The 16,729-nt window shown below is 40.0% G+C and overlaps 2 protein-coding genes and 1 non-coding gene across 4 annotated transcripts; 1 reads left to right on the plus strand and 2 right to left on the minus strand.

Moving 5' to 3' along the window:
* Positions 1 to 115: 115 nt before the first annotated feature.
* Positions 116 to 3,361, minus strand: LOC104960669 (transmembrane protein 179). The gene is made up of 4 exons (XM_010788815.1): positions 2,896 to 3,361; positions 1,991 to 2,128; positions 1,750 to 1,828; positions 116 to 1,370 (listed from the first exon to the last, which is right to left on the minus strand). Exons 1-4 carry the CDS (start codon positions 3,216 to 3,218, stop codon positions 1,176 to 1,178), a joined length of 735 nt encoding a protein of 244 aa, XP_010787117.1. The 5' UTR covers positions 3,219 to 3,361; the 3' UTR covers positions 116 to 1,175.
* A 1,354-nt stretch (positions 3,362 to 4,715) lies between these two features.
* On the minus strand, positions 4,716 to 4,788 carry trnaf-gaa (transfer RNA phenylalanine (anticodon GAA)). The gene has a single exon. It is a non-coding gene; the product is annotated as a tRNA-Phe (tRNA).
* Positions 4,789 to 5,010: 222 nt separating this feature from the next.
* hs6st2 (heparan sulfate 6-O-sulfotransferase 2) lies at positions 5,011 to 8,643 on the plus strand. Of its 2 annotated transcripts, none has more exons than XM_010788816.1 (2): positions 5,011 to 5,939; positions 6,546 to 8,643. In XM_010788816.1, exons 1-2 carry the CDS (start codon positions 5,356 to 5,358, stop codon positions 7,375 to 7,377), a joined length of 1,416 nt encoding a protein of 471 aa, XP_010787118.1. In that variant the 5' UTR covers positions 5,011 to 5,355; the 3' UTR covers positions 7,378 to 8,643. The 2 variants fall into 2 exon arrangements, with proteins under 2 accessions (XP_010787118.1, XP_010787119.1); XM_010788817.1 differs by having other exon boundaries at positions 6,549 to 8,643.
* The last annotated feature ends 8,086 nt before the right edge of the window (positions 8,644 to 16,729 follow it).

Here is a 16,729-nt window from a genome sequence, read left to right on the forward strand (position 1 = left end):
GTTAAAAGATATATATAAGATAAGATATATAAAAACTAAAATATTGTTGCAAGATGAAAACAAAAACATGTAGGTGGAAATGACATATGTAAGCCATTCTGCATGGATATTTTTGTCATGCATAACAAAGCAAGCTAATACATACATTATGTAATGCACTCATTCAATTTGGGCCATTTGGGAACAAAAGGAAACAATCTTTCTCACACATTATTCCGAAATACTTAGTCTAACTAAGTTGGCTTTGTTGTGTTAAATGTTTAGAGTAATTCATTAACATTGTCTTTATGAAACCAGAAGAAGCGACACCAAGTTACAATCACTGGCCTCCCTCACAGGTCGCATATGCAAAAAGAGGGAGGACTCTGTGGTGTTTACATTTGAGTAGAAAGGAAAACTGGCAACACATGTAGTGCATGTACAGATACATAACACATGATTGGTATACAAAATGCTAACTGTACCTGTATTATATCACATCTGATCATTTATAACAAACTGTTAAATAGGAAACCAAAGTATATCAGGATGCGTTTCCCTAACTCTCGTACTGACAACAGTTTCAATCTTCTGTCGTTCTTTTTGCCAAAGCTGGTTTTAAATACTGAAAATGTCTAATAATAAACCTTTGGTTACTCTTAACTGCACTCTAAAATGAGATGAGCATCTTTATTGTGCAGTGACGGGTTTGTTTTCATCCAAATGGTTAAAAGAGTCTTTGAGGATTTTAGAAAATATATTTTTTTTAAGGATTAAGAAAAATAGATGTTTAGATCTGTGGCTCAAATGTTATCGAACATACATGGCAGAAACTGAAGTTGTGGTGTTTTAGTGATGCTCAACATCTTATCATTTATAATACAGCCTGACTGCCTCCAGGATGCTAAACAGAAACGTGTTAGTGCTATCCTATAATGGAGACTGTTTTTAAATGACCTGAAACAAATCTTTGGCATTTCTATACTGACATTTAGCTATTTATCAGCCGATATCAACTCCTATACTGTTGATCACTCAGGCTCTTCAATTATATAAGATGAAGAAGTATGAATTATATTAAATTAATCAAACACTTTCATGCCCATATTCTACATGCAGTAGTGATAAGGGGGGAAATGACGTTTAAAACGTATTTCTGACAGCAGAGTGCATCATGTGGTATCACTACCTCTCAGTTAGACAAAGATGGTGGGAGTGGCGGCGGTGGGAGGTGTGGGGGAGCCGCTGTCGGACAGACTGTGTCTCAGCAGCAGCTCCTTCTCTCGGGGGCCACAGGGCCCGCTGATGTGCTGGCTGTGGGAGTGGTAGAGCCGCAGGAAAGCCACGATGGAGTGGGCCAGCCACAGAGCCGTCACTCCCCACAGAGACGCCTGAGGAGAGGTGTGATTAATAAAGCTTACAGTCACACTCACATGAAGAAAACATCAAGGCCACGCATGCTCGTCTGTGTGGAAAGCTGCAAAAAATGGGTTTAGAAAAACTAAATCGCCAGAAAATATCCAGGGGAAGGACTTTTGAGGAATAAGTAACTCTCCGAAGGGTGGGAAATTAAGGCAGAATACTATCTGTTAAATGTTAGCAATGAATGCTGTAGCACAGAATATTCCAGTATCATGTTTCTGTATTTTATGAAAAGATACATTGTCTGTTGAAGACGCTTGTTGTTGAATAGTGGGTATGACTTTATCTCACTGATCAACAAATTGTTTTTGTTTTTTCCTCTGGGTGTAAACTTGAGAATGCTCCTACCTGTGCCAGACCGAGCTCTGTGTAGAAAGACGAGGTGTCCACATCCAGGTAAAGTGGAACAGACTGGGACTCTGCACAGCTGGACAACAAAACATGAAGGAATGAGAAATGATCACAAAAAACACTCATGAATGTTGACTGTATTTTTGATTTCTTTGGATTTGACACAGTATGTACAGAAGATTCTTCTTGTTGTTCAGCTCTGCACACAGGGGGATTCACCCTCAGACAAGGTGCCTACCTGTATGGTCGTGTGTTGAGATTAGTCACGGTGTCGCACCAGGAGTAGAAGCCCAGAGACAAGATGACACTGGCCCCTCCGGACAGGAAGAGCACACACACACTCAGCACAACCGTCAGGAAGGATGAAAACAGGGTGCTAAGCAGAAACACACAGACACACATTACATTACATTGCATTTAGCTGACGCTTTTATCCAAAGCGACTTACCATAAGTGCATTCGACCAGGAAGATACAAACTTGAAGAAAACAGAATCATATAATCAGGTGTCATAGAGCCAAAACATTTCAACATAAGTTAAATAAACAAAAAAAAGACTAAATGCATTACTGGCAGCTATTTATATGGTGTAAGAATACTCTGTTACAAGTAAAAGTAATGCAATCAAAATAGTATTTAAACTATTAAAATATACTCAAAGTAGCGAAAGTAAAAGTAGTCATTATGCAGATTGGCCCATTTGAGAACCATTTATATAACACGTTTTGATTACAGATGCAGTAGAGTGTTATCAAAGCTGGTTAATGGTGCAGCTCATTTTGATGACTTTGTGTACTGCAAGGATACTCCAGGTGTAACTAAATAATTGAGTATTTTTCACATCATAAATCCAACACGGCAAACTAAATATATTAGATAAATGTAATGAAGTACAAGTACACGGTTTACCTCCGAATAGTAGCAAAAGTCAAGAACTAGCCCTCAAAACTGTACTTAAATATAGTACTTGAGCAAATGTACTTAGTTACTTTACACCACTGCTTTTGATTATGTAATGGATTCAAATGCCAAAGTTCTATCATATAAATAATCAAATAAAGCACAAGTAGGCTACCTCAATAATAGAAGTAAGTGCAGTATAATCAGGTCAGTGCTGCAGTTATTATTTAATGTGGTACTCACTCATCATGTCTTCCGTGCAGATAGAAGAGGCTCCTCCAGCCCTGCGCTGCCCCGTACAGCACCGTGAAAATACCGACAAATGTGGCGAACTGGCAGGCAGCTGGAGGCCCCCACTGCTGCACCACCAGCTGAGAGACGTCCCCCGGCTGCCCCGTTAGCTCTGCCCGGTCCTCTGTCCTCCAGAAGCCGGTGGAGAAGAGTGCGCAGCGGCCTTTAAACGCGGATCCGTTCAGAGCCATGGGGACGACCACCAGCAGCCCGGCCGCCACAGAAAGGGCGTGAGCGGCACAGTGAGCCAGCAGCAGTCGCCGGTCCAGCTCCATGGTGCAAAACTAAACAGCGAAGTTTTTTTTTAAATAATGGAAAATGTCAGCACATCACTGGATGTGTCGTGTGTGTGTGTATGTGTATTCTCGTGTAACGGTTCACAGTGGGTATTTAAAGATTTCAGGGCGGGGACCGAGTCATGGCCGCCGGCTGTTGCACAACAACATCCCTCTGTGAAGAGAGGTCTCACTCCGCAGGGAAAAGCAACAAACAAAAAGACAAATTATTATTGCTGTTAAATGTTATACAAGTAAAAAAACGTAGTGGTACTATTACTACTCAGAGTTTAAAATAATTGTACTTAATTCGAATATTTTAATTGTAGCCTATGCTTCTTTATATGTCCACTAATTTCTGACTGTAATACATAAGCATAACCTGTATACATGCAATTACCGATGCACTTTTACTTCAGTTAGTTTATTACTGCAATTATTGGTGTATAACAGAGTATTTTATACACGGTGGTATTATACATTTGATTGGCAACTTTTGTTCCTCTCCAAAAAACACGTTTTGCTAGTATTTGCATTTATTCTGTTAGCCTGAGTGGTTGCTTTACTATTGTGCAGAGTGACACATCTTTCTACAGACAATCATTTGAAATTGATCCAACAGTAACGTAGCCACGGCGACCCGACGTCATCTGACCAACTGACCTCTTTTTTATCCGCTCGTGCAGGAGAGGAAATAATCCCCCTGCAGACCGCTGCAGACATTATCTGGATAATCATTGATGAAGGGCAGGGCCTGATAATTAATGACTCTAATCAGCAGGCGATCAGTGGCGTCGCCTGGCCTGGGCCAGAAAATCTGTTTGCAGTTCTGTTTCATATGGGTGTTGAGAGATGTATCCACAGCACGATGGTGTTCAGAGTGGGTTTCTTAATTTAGTTCAGAAGAAACTCAATACAAGAGTCTAACTTTGTAAAAAATAACACACATCTAAACAAATAAAAACATATTAAATATACCAAGTCAGTCGCCACAAGAGTAATGTTTTCTCAGACAAGCTGGTTTACTTGCAAACACACAGACTTGCAAATTATTCATCTGCTAGGTTAGAACATGTTTCTTATTATACATCCATGGTTTAGACTCAGCCGGGCTAACAATGGCACTAGAAGAAGAAAAGATAACACTGCATTTTAAGTAACTGTTTTGAATTGCTCAGGAGGGGGTCAGGACTGGATGCCAAAGCTAAAGGAATGTGGGTGGAGTTGTGGTGAACGTATTCTCTGTAGATGGCATCCAGACAATCCCTCTAAACATCCATGATACTATTCCCCACCCATTCTACTGATAAAGCATCCGTCTATCAGAGTCTATTCATCTGTGAAACATATTTCTCTAAAAATCACCACGTACTGTTATGGTATCTTTATCTCTTTGCATTTTTTTCAAGTTCCAACCTCTATGGTTCCAACACATTCCTGACATGATATGACACTGTAACTGGTAAATGCCAGGTTTGTTTGCTGTGCCAAAAACAGTGCCGAAACCCGGGATCGAACCAGGGACCTTTAGATCTTCAGTCTAACGCTCTCCCAACTGAGCTATTTCGGCCGTAAAATTGTGATTTTGCAATTCTAAAATTTATTGTTAGCTAACATAATGTAAGCATAGTTTTTTTGGATTTCTTAATACTACATACTCTTCTGTGACATACAAAAAAGCGTGGATAGAACATTTACCAGTGTTTTAGGTTAACATTGTGCCTCCATTTGGATCATTTGTGGAGCATACTATACCATGACGTAGTCTTGACGCCCACAAAGCGCAGAGGCTGCTGGGAAGAAAGGTCAAGAATCGAGGCACGGATTCACTGCTGCAACAAAGATTATCACTTTATACAACTAACTTGTCCGACTGGAGGAAAATACTTTGTGATTTCACACGAGACAAGTGATTCTTGCTTTATAAGATAAAACAGACAGTACATGAGGTTTTTATATTTACGTTTATCTTAGTTTCATTCGGTTTAGCTGCCGTTAGCTTGCTAGCATTAGCAACTGCATTGTTATTGTTTTCGCTTCAGTAGCGTCCATAAAGCAGATGCCCTGAGGTCCGCCAGCCGAGCCGAGGCAGGGGTCCGGCCAGCCCGGGTGATGTTGTTTTGTCCGTACCGGGAAAATGGATGAAAGGTCCAGCAGCAGCATCAGACACCACCGGGTCCTGATCGTCCTGCTCATGGTGTTGCTCTTTGGCATCATTATGACCCAGTATGTGTGCCCCAGCAGGTCTGAGTGCCAGATGCTGCACCACCTGGGCTCCTGGTTTAAAGACGGGGCTGCAACTGGTTCCAGGAGCGGTGGGGGCAATGAAATCCAGGACGGGCTGCAAAGGGATCCGTACATCGCTGAAGATGGTGCCCTGGTTCGCTTTATCCCCCGATTCAATTTCACCCAGGCCGATTTAAATCGTGGTGTAGACTTCAACATCAAAGGGGATGATGTGATAGTGTTTCTGCACATTCAGAAAACAGGTGGCACCACGTTTGGTCGACACCTGGTGCGTAATATCCAGCTGGAAAGGCCTTGTGAGTGCCACGCAGGTCAGAAGAAGTGTACCTGTTTGCGGCCAGGTAAAATGGAAACCTGGCTGTTCTCCCGGTTCTCCACCGGATGGAGCTGCGGGCTTCACGCGGACTGGACCGAGCTGACCAGCTGCGTCCCGTCCCGCATGGACTCACGAGAGGCTCCCGAGACACAGCCCAGGTAACAAAGTGATCAACATTATTGATTTGTTTATCTGTTTTCCAGTTAATCACACAAAATGCCAACCTAGTTTTGGTCATAAACAAGGTAGTTTGCCTTACATCCCAAACTTTTTTCTTTCTTTTTTTTATGTTTATCCAGTCAAAAGTCGTCATTATTCTTCGATCAATTAATCAATCAATGTACTTATCGTTTCAGCTCGCATTCGCTTATCACAAAGTCTCTTTTGTTTTTTTTACTTACCTGCTTCACACATACCAATGATTTGCTTTAGATACTTAATCAAACCGATAGATTTTCAAAGCACAATGATGAGTACATCAAATGCTTATTTCAATAGTTAATCAAATAATCTACAGATTAATTATTATTTTAATAAAACATTTAAATCTTTAAAAATAACTTTACAAAAATAACAATTACATTAATGGATAGTATAAAGGGCTAACAGATTAACAAAACATCGGCAAGTCCTAACAAAATGTTACCATATGTGTGTTATTAACAAGGTACTTATATACATATTTGATATATCATGGTTATTATCAACATAAGTTTATGGTTACAACCCCATCACAGTACTAATATCTTTTTTTTCCTTTACAGTAGAAACTATTATTATATAACCATCTTAAGAGACCCAGTTTCACGCTTCCTGAGTGAGTGGCGTCACGTGCAGCGGGGGGCTACATGGAGGGCGTCCTTACACGTGTGTGATGGACGTTCACCGACGCTGTCTGAGCTGCCGAGCTGTTACTCAGGGGACGACTGGTCTGGCTGCTCCCTGCAGGAGTTCATGGACTGCCCCTACAACCTAGCCAACAACCGGCAGGCCCGCATGCTGGCTGACCTCAGCCTGGTGGGCTGCTACAACGTTTCCACCATGAGCGACGACGAGCGCTGGGCGTTGCTTCTGGAGAGCGCCAAACGTAACCTACGAGGCATGGCCTTCTTTGGGCTGACCGAGTACCAGCGTAAAACCCAGTATCTGTTTGAGCGTACCTTCAATCTGGAGTTCATTGCACCCTTCACGCAGCTTAACGGCACACGCGCCTCCAGCGTTGATGTCCCATCTGAGGCACAACACAAAATCCTCCAGCTGAACCGATGGGATGTAGAGCTGTACGAGTACGCCCGTGACCTTTTCTTGCAGCGCTTCCAGGTGGCGAGGCAGCAGGAGCGCAGGCAGGCCAGGGCGAGGCGGCAGCAGGAGAGGAGGCGGCTCCGTGGAAGAATCACGACAAAGCAAGGGAGGCTGCTGAAGCCCACAGAACCCCCCCGTCAGCCAGCGAGTAGCTCTGCAGGCGCTGAGGAGCCACCGAGGGGGAAAGCTGGCGGGGACAATGTGGCGTCAGAGGTGCCGCTCCCAGACTGGTGGGAACAGGATGAGAACGGCACCATGGAGGATTACATGGACAATGTGGAGCAGTGGAAGTGACGGGAGTGAGCAGAAGGCTGTCTTAATACTATGTGTGCCAAGCTCTGCCTTTTTGGTTGTTAATGAATCAAAGTTATTTTTAATATACGCCTTCCACTACATTTTATTTTTGTTCACCATGAACAAATTGCACACGTATTTATTGGTACTGATTGTATTTCTTTGACACAACTGACATTCATAATGAATAGTTTTTCTTTCACAGAAAGAAAGGCTGGTCTAGGTAGCTGCAAACCTTCCTCCTTCAGTGATCACACACACCTTCTGCACTTGTCTCCTCAGCACAGTTGCATACAAACTTTTTAGGTTACGGTTGCCCTAAATTTGCATTAAATCACCACAGGGATCGTCTTATGATGTGTTTGTACTTAGCAATTTAAGTATTTAAGTATGTCCTTAGTAGCCATTTTAAAAGGATCCATACCAATCTAGTGTGAAGTAATGTGTAGAAAATAAGACCATTGCATATTTTTGGTGATTGGAGAGGAGATATCAGAGCACACTGGATAATGAGCAAAGTGGTACTTTTGAAAGAGTATAGATTTAATATTCAACCTCGTATTATATTAAACATTTTGATTATATTATATACAGTGTCATATTCTTCGAGGTAAACAACATGCTCATCTTCTGCACAGTTTTCGCTTTCTTTTCGTGTTATCTTTGCTTTCCATTTGGAGTAGTACAGCTAACCTTGAAAATAAAGCTGAAAAGTAATGTTAAAGGATGATCATGTGATTGAAGCTTAACCATTGTAACTCAAGTTAAATTTGTGCTGTGCTACTGTTATGATTACAGACCATGAAAGCCTTAGTCTGAACACTTGGGCAAGGAGTGTTATTCTTCTCAATGAACACTTGAGATTAGAATAATATTTGACATATGGGACAAACTTAAGTTTGAAACTCAAAGGTAGTTTATGCAACTTGGCACTGGTTTTTTAACACTAATGTGATGTTGCTTGGAAAAAGGGGGTGTTTCTTTTATTTACTTTGTTAAAAAGAACAATGAACAATGTGATACTTGTTTCTATCAATAATGTGATACTGTTTGTGATTTACAATCTATATGTTTGCCAAATTGTTATCTTGTCTAATATGTATACATTTTAAAATGTACCTGTGATTTTAAGTGTCTTTTAAGTAACAGAAAAGGAGAATTTTCCATAGATACCTCATTGTGAAGCATTAAATACTAATGTTGTAAAAGGACTGAATGTGACCCAATGCTCAATCTTTTATATAAAATGCTTTTACATGAATTGTTCTATTGTTCTATTCTTGACTGACTTGGATATCTTCTTTCTGTGTCCTTTTGTCCGATCATGTGCACCAAAGACTGCAAAAGCTTTGTATCTTGCACTTGCAAACCTCTGGAACACCAGCAGGGAGCGCTGATATATTCTAAACATAATCAAAACATACCGGCTGGAGGTAATAGTGATGGGAATTACGGCTCCTTGAAGGGAGACGGATCTTATGGCTCCGTTCCTTTCCGAGAGCCGTTTAAGCAGGGTTAATAGGTTTATCTGTGAAATAATCACCAGGATAATGATTGACTGTATTGCCAGAAATCTACTTTTACTCACAGAAAATGTATAACTTGCTACATCTCTCAGCCAGCCAAACTATACTCAAGCATGCGTTATGCCATCATCCACGGCTAATTGGCATTCAGGAAAGAAAGTTCCCGTAAAGGCTAGTGGATTTATGGCAGGCAGTGAACCAACGATAAAAAAGAACGGCTCTCACCAAGTAGGACTCGGTTCCCTTCGCTCGTACCAAAGAGCCGTTCAAAAGAATCGGATCGTTCGCGAACTTCACATCACTAGGAGGTATACAATGGAAGTTGACATCACAGATTAATCTAAAAAAGAAAACTGGTGCAATACATGTGGGATTTTCAACCATTTATAAGTGTGAACCTTCAGAGATTTAATATAGAAATAATCTGTGATAGCTGCTCCTAATGTTTGAAGTATTAATTACCTTATACATATATAACAAATATATATAATATATATATATATATATATATATATATATATTTACAATTACAATGAATTACCTGCATGTTTTCGTCCTTTTTTGGTCTATGTCAAGTTTTTAACTGATGCAAAAAATCTCAAAAAGCACATATAAAACCACTAGCCGGTCTCTGGCCTTTGATACGAAGCATGCTGCTGTGCTTCTTCCTTTCCTGTTTAGGACCAACTTGGCTTTGTATTTGGCCTGTATTCTATGGGGCTCTTACTGTAAAGTGGTGCCACTAATATTACAGTTGGCTCCAGACAACAGTTAAAAGGTTTTGTGAATATTTTTTAAGTCAACCTTTTTTTTAAAACCAGATTCATACTGATATCTGTGAATTTACAACACATATATTAAAGGCCCCATGTCATGGCCATTTCTACTGATCATAATTCCATTGTTGAGGTCTACTAGAATAGATTTACCGAGTTCAATGTTCCAAACTCACATTGGTTTTTCATACAGCATCTCTGTATAGAATGTGTATTCATTCTCTGTCCTCAACGCCTTGTTGGAGCTCCTGCTGCGTGCGGTCTGGGTGCCGTGTTGGCGGGACGTTGCGGGCCTCGCTGCTACGAGGAGCTAACAGTGTGAGCTGGATTACTGGTGTTGTTTCCTGGCTGCTGCGTGGGGTCTGCGAGACAGCGAGACACAGCTAAACCCGCGTGTGTGTGTGTGTGTGTGTGTGTGTGAGGAAGCCCGCGGATTGGTCCAAACGTAACGGCTCTGCGCACGTTACGTTACGTCACTATACCCAATACGTCACTGTAGGAAGAAAAAGAGAAATCTCCAATGAGGCGTTCTGGGGCAGCATAGACACTATTAGACAGGTCTTTTCTGTGTTTAAGTTGTACTCGCTACAGGGTGTTCTTTGAGGGTTTGTGACTGCAGACCGTTTACATGCATAAAAACCTTCATAACACACAAGGGGATGGGTAATAACCGGAAAAGCATGACATAGGACCTTTAAAATATTACTCATCATTAAATATAAACCTTGCAAAACGAACTTTTGAAACTAGCCTACATATTATCCCTATCCTAATATTCTTATACAGTTAGACTGAATAAGCCTTAACATGTGTGTATAGATATTGTATGTATATATTTTATGTAAGGAAGCTGCCCAATCAAAAAATAGATTAACAAATAGGCATGTGCAAATATAGAAAAAGTGGTGGAAATAAAGAAGAGGAAAGAATGCAAATGGAAAAAATATACAGATTTATATCTTTACATAAATGAAACAATTTAATATACATTTTTAAAAGCAAAATAAATATTATTTTTGGAATATTACATTATTTATATATGTGGTACTATATGTAATTCTTTGTTTTGGCATCTCTCATCCTCCATACTTTTGGGATATAGGTGATTTGTTTTCGTCTACAGACAATTTGACCACCAGTCACCAGGTTTAAAGGGAATCTTTGTCATTTCTAATCAGGGAGGTTTCTTTATTCCCCTTGTTCGAGTGTAATCTGATCCACACCTGTCCTTTTGGTTTACCTGTGTTCATGGCAGCCTACCTTTACAACCTTCTGTCGTGACTTTGATTTCTCCCCAATGCTAATCACGTTACCTAATAAACGAAAGCAAACACACACATTCTCACTCGTTTTTCCTGAACTCCTCCCTCACCATTTTGCCCTCCCTCTTGATTTTTTTTAAATCTGTTATTTTGCTGTCCGTTCAGTTAGTGTTGCAGCCGAGCAAATATAGTCGCAGCAAACATTTCAGCAGCCAGACCCGCGTCTTTCTCTCCGCGGCGGCAACACGTTTTTTACATGCTTCGATTTAGCTAGCGAAAACGCGATTTTTTCCTCATTCCTATATCACTTCTAGGCAATACTGATTGTATATCCGATTAACAACACGTTTTGTGGAAAATAACCATACAGTATACATTTTAAACGACATTAATTTAGGAGAAGACATCTGAATCCGACTGGACTATAACAAGGTAAGAGCATGTCTGGCGCAGTTTGCACCAATATATGAATGTTTTTAGATATTTAATCCACGTTGCAGTCATTTGAAATGCCTTTTCCTCTTTGCCTCTTGCGTGGAATTTCCCAAACCGCCTTTGTTGTATTTAATTACGGGCGTAATAAATAGTAACAGTCACATTTGACATGCTTTGGGTTGGTCTGCGGACAAATGATGCCTGTCATATTTGAGTGTGGGAAACTGCACTCAAGGGTTTGGTTGAATGAGGATTTTATTGGGTGTCTAACTGTGCCAGTGTATCAAGTGCAAGTTGCTTTTGTGTTGTCATGCCAGCAAAGAGTGAAGGGCAAAACAATCTATGTGAATTCACTTTCTGAGTCTCTCTGCTAACTGTAATATTATATTTAATTCAGTTACAGATGACATGAGTGGACAGCACCTGCAGTTTCCTTATTGCTTATCTCTCAGTATGCCTGCAGGATTCTGCAGCCATGCATGCATGCAGTTCAGGGAGTCTCTGTCCTTGTTTAGCCTTAGGAGTCACACAATCAAACCCACCATAGCTACAGTGTTGTCACTACTACAGTATGTACTGTACACAACCCCAGTATGTGTATTCCCATCATCTTGAATTATTTAACAATACATTCAGCCTGTCAAGACAGGTCCACGCGCTCCCTCCAGGCTGTGGACTCTGCACCAGTTTAGCTAGTTTTCTTTAGTTAATATAAACACTGATAACTGACAAACACACATGGGCATGCTGCCACATTTCCCACAGAACCTGTTTTCATGTACCTTCTCCCACAGACAGACAGACAGACACACATGAACTGCCTGGGGAAGCTCCATTCGTTATAGGGCGCTATACACCAGCAACCACCTATAACAGAACAATTTCAAGATGATGATGTGTTATTGGTTCAACTATAATGCATAGTTGTCTGTGCCCTCTTGTGCTTTTTGGGCATTTCCCTTTCCTGTAGTGTGTTAGATAGGTTTCTGTGCATGGGAATGGTCTGCAAAGGCCAAAATCCCAAAGTTGAACTCCCTGAAACACCTCCATTTGACTCTTTGTTTCCGTAACATAATGACATCACTATGTAACAATATGTAGCGCCTCTATTGGCTATCGCTCCAACATAATTTACATAATAGGCTAAGGGGCGGGACCTCTCTAAGCAGCTGCCCAATCATAACAGAGTCGGCCAGCTAACCAATCAGAGCAGACTGGGCTCTGGTTTCAGACAGAGGGTGAAAAGAGGTGCTGCAGCACAGGCAGTATGAGAAGAATAAAGACCTTTTTGAACACTCAAACATGTAAACATGTCACAGTAGAGGCACGCAATACAAATATCAACCTGAAAATTAGCATTATAGGGCCAATTCAACTTTCATAATCTCACTACAGGGAGATAAAACTCCAAGCTCACAACCAGCAAAGTCAAATATAAAATCTCCAGGGCCTATTCCTAGTTCATATTATGAATAAAAGTGCAGCCGTATTTCATGCTTTTTGTATGCTATGATGGAAAAGGCTTGTATGTTTGCTTGAATTGGAGCGGTGGTGCTTTAATTAGCCCAAAGGATTACTGATACTTAACCTAATTATGTTGCTCCCTCCCACCCTGCTGCTAGCTCTCACTCTCATTATAATTTATGGATCTTCTACCTTGTGCTTTTTAATCAATCACCTTGTCATTGACATTATCCTGTCTTGTACCAGTTCTTGTTTACTGCTTTCTAATAAATCATCAAAGATCATATTTTCATTTTGATAGCTACAGTATTCATTACAAAACATGTGCCTCTGAACAAGGAATTCACCAGGCTTTTGGAGAGGGGGAAACTCCAGATTAAAAAACGAAACAAAAACTCTTAGGGGAATTTTACAGATTCTTGCGAGACTTGAGTATGTGCTTAATGTTTTCTTTTTACAATGTATAAAGGATAAAATCACTTACTCTGTTTCTCCAGGTGGTTCTCCATAGTTTTAGGATCTTATGGTTTTCTTTGTCGATCTGCTATATCAAACTAACACACCTTTTAACATATTAACAAAATGCTACAGTAAAATCTACAGCAATAATGGGGCAAGCTGAGATTTCTGAATACCAACATGTATTTTAGTTCTGGAAGGTTACCTGAATCTTCTTCGTCTTTTCAAAACTTTCTCTCAAATTAAAATGTTGAGCTCAAAGCTTAATTGAAGCTGTTTAGTCCGTTTGTGAATTATGACCATAGACTTTACGACACATACTTTTGTTTGTATGGCGGTAGGAGGAGGAAGGTGACGTGATTTTAAGAGAGACATGGGACACGCTGTTTTTGAATTATGACATGTTCTTGCTTAATTTTTTACTTCTTTCCCCTGCTCCATTTTAACAGATTTTTCTTTTTTTGGCAATTTGTCTATCTCAACTATTTCGACTATTTCAGCTAAGTTTCCATCAGTGAGAACACATGCATTTTCTCTTGAAGACTGCAACTTGTTCTAATATGTTGTTCTCTCTGCAGAATTAGCCAATAACATTTCAATACCTATTTACACATTCAACCAAATTCTCCACAATCCAGAGTTATTCACAATACATCCACAAATATAGAGCAATCTTACCTTTCTGACTTTAATCTTCTTTCAGTTCTTCAATTTTTCAAGTATTTCTAATTATTCCAATGACACTTTTTGTCTCTGTCAACCTGCTATGACACTTTAAATGCATGCTTATCAAGTGTCTCCAATCTACTTTGAATAATGAAAAAATAAAGTACAACTTTAGATTTGTATAACTTCTAAACAACCAATATGGCCGTCGCCCACTGGGAAGAAATCAAAGGGGCAGACACCAACATATTTCCCCTGCTTAACCATGATTAAGCAGAAAACAGCAAAAGGAAACTCTAAAAGGAGAAATAACAGCGGTTTTGCATTTGGTTATTTGTTAATGTGTCACCTTACCTTTCACTTAATGTGCGGCCAACAGTTTTATTGATATATCTGTCAGAGTGAGAAGCAGATAAGGTGCTGCACGCGGCCGACTGTCCCTCCATAAGGCAGACGTCAGAGCTCGCTGAAGGTTACCCCGCCGGGAGCCCTTTGGTGCACTGTGTTTGATGATGGACGCAGTGCGCCGGAGTCAACAGCAAACCCCCCTCCGCCCCCCGCCTCTTCCTGTCCCACCTACACGTTGACCCCCCCACTGCTGGACCCCCTCTCCTCCCTGCAGACACCTGGAGCAGTAGCAGCATAATGTCGTTGTTACTGAGGCACTCAATATTTATTCAGCGTGCCGCATCCCTGCAAACGTCTCTTTATGCTGCATTTTTAAAAGCCGGACAAATTCAGCGTGTCAAGATCATTTTTACACAAAATACACCTTCTTACTACAGTTTTTCTTTTTATAATTGTGGGGGAGTAAAGTTGAGTTTAATTTAATAAAACATATAGATTATATTACATTTTTATTTTATTGACGAGTTGATCAATGAAAAATAACTTCTATAAGCTTTAAGTCGTTTCGCATAGAGCACATTTTGTAGTTATGAGTTAATATAGGTATATGTCATATGTACAAAGACCACTTGGTAAATTCTATTTTTGTATTCATACTCATTTCAATTCTTGGCAAATGAAACGCTCCGTGTATTTTTTCCTTTTTAATGAACTTGAGTTTAAACAAACTTTTACAGGGGAAAATAAAAACATTTTAAACTCAACACCGGCTATCCTTTGTAAATATGAAAATGAAATCCTGAAATTATATTCCCTGTAAAATGTAGATATATTTAGGATTTCCTAGTTATTCTTTTCCATTGAAAAAGATTAAAATAATCATATACAATTATTGCCCAGACCTACTATCTCATATATATTTTGTTTTACTTTGAGAACCCAAGTGTTGTAGGAACAACAAAGAGTTTTAGTTTCAAGCTTCAAGCATCAAGCATCTCTTTAGAGAGCTCTTGATATAAGTACTTATGTATAAGAGTACTTCTCACTCGCTTCCTTCACTTCATCTGCCTCCTAGTTATTTGCTTCTTGGCTGTTTGGTGTGTTTGTGGATCTTTTGGCCTCCTCATGTTTTATCTCCACTGTGTGCAACATTACAGCCTGGCACTCGATGTTTCATTCCAAACTAAAGGATCTGCACTTCTAAAGAGAGCTGTCTCTTAAAAAACACTTGAATTAGATATTTGTTGGGTTTTGAACAACGTGGTGACATCTTTAACGATGGCGTGCTCTTGGATTTAACATGGGGGTTATACCTGTCTGCTGTTGTAGGTAAATGATTCATTGTAAAATGTGCTGACTAGGCCTATGTGTACTTAACATTTTGGCACACACTTCCATGTCTCTTCCAGAATGAATTGTGATAACTTTGGTTAGCCTTTTTTTTATTCATGAGTCATCATAAGGTCAAAATTATAAACGGTCAAATACATTAATTTATGTCTAAATACCTGCAAAACTAATGATATTCCATCAACTTCAGCTGTTCTTTGTGTTTAGTACTAAGTATGGCATAACTTTGGCCAAAACTAACATTTCTCTATCAAGTAATCTGCTAATTATATCCTATATTAATTAGTTAATCATTTTGTCTATAAAATTGAAGAAATTAGTTAAAGATGTCCGTCACAGCTTCTCAAAGTCAAGTCGAAGTCTTCACATACCTTTATTTGTCAATCTATAATGAAAACACATGTTTTTAAAGTACATATTTGACAGACTGAAAGCAGCAATTAACACCATTTTTGTTTTTAAATGATCTGGATCAGTAAATGGATCATCAAATTATTGGCAATTGTGTTTGTGTTACGCTACTAATTTACATTTCTATTCTAAACTTAGATGTTGAACACGGTAAACATTACCCTGCTAATCATGAGCATGTTAGCAATGCTCAGTGTTTCCCCTTGGATGGAGTCATAGCAGCGGTGCTAAGGCACGTGGGCCCAGCATAATGTGAGCGCGGAGCGCATGGAATTTTGTAGTGTTTGCACGTGCAAAGTGCGCCCCGCCAATTTGTTTCTATGTATCTGCCAGCACAAGAAAGGCTCTTGAGGCCGAGTACCAGGGCCGGTTCTAGCCAATTTGCTGCCCTAGGCGAGATTTTATATATAAAGAATAAATGAAAAATCTCTACAAAAGACAAATACACTACAAAAACAGAAACTTATTGACATAGGTAATATACGTCCAAATGGCAAATGTATTCAGTATTGTATGAACATGTTTGAATTGGGGGGTGGACGTCACATCTTCTAGGGGGGTCCGGGGATATGCCCCCCCGGGACGAGATTTTTTGAACATTTTACAGTAAAATGCTTCGATCTGGTGCACTTTGAGCACACAATTACTAGAGACC

This window comes from Notothenia coriiceps, unplaced genomic scaffold, assembly GCF_000735185.1.
Source record: "Notothenia coriiceps isolate Sejong01 unplaced genomic scaffold, NC01 NC01_scaffold00032154, whole genome shotgun sequence".
Lineage (NCBI taxonomy): Eukaryota > Metazoa > Chordata > Actinopteri > Perciformes > Nototheniidae > Notothenia > Notothenia coriiceps.

Excerpts from the sequence above, each read along its gene's own strand:
- LOC104960669 (XM_010788815.1), bottom strand. The coding sequence starts at position 3,218 with ATGGAGCTGGACCGGCGACTGCTGCTGGCTCACTGTGCCGCTCACGCC. Across the intron at positions 2,129-2,895 it reads CTGCACGGAAGACATGATGA|CACCCTGTTTTCATCCTTCC; the intron begins GTGAGTACCACA and ends GTTTCTGCTTAG. Across the intron at positions 1,829-1,990 it reads CTCAACACACGACCATACAG|CTGTGCAGAGTCCCAGTCTG; the intron begins GTAGGCACCTTG and ends TTTGTTGTCCAG.
- hs6st2 (XM_010788816.1), top strand. The coding sequence starts at position 5,356 with ATGGATGAAAGGTCCAGCAGCAGCATCAGACACCACCGGGTCCTGATC. Across the intron at positions 5,940-6,545 it reads GCTCCCGAGACACAGCCCAG|TAGAAACTATTATTATATAA; the intron begins GTAACAAAGTGA and ends TTTCCTTTACAG.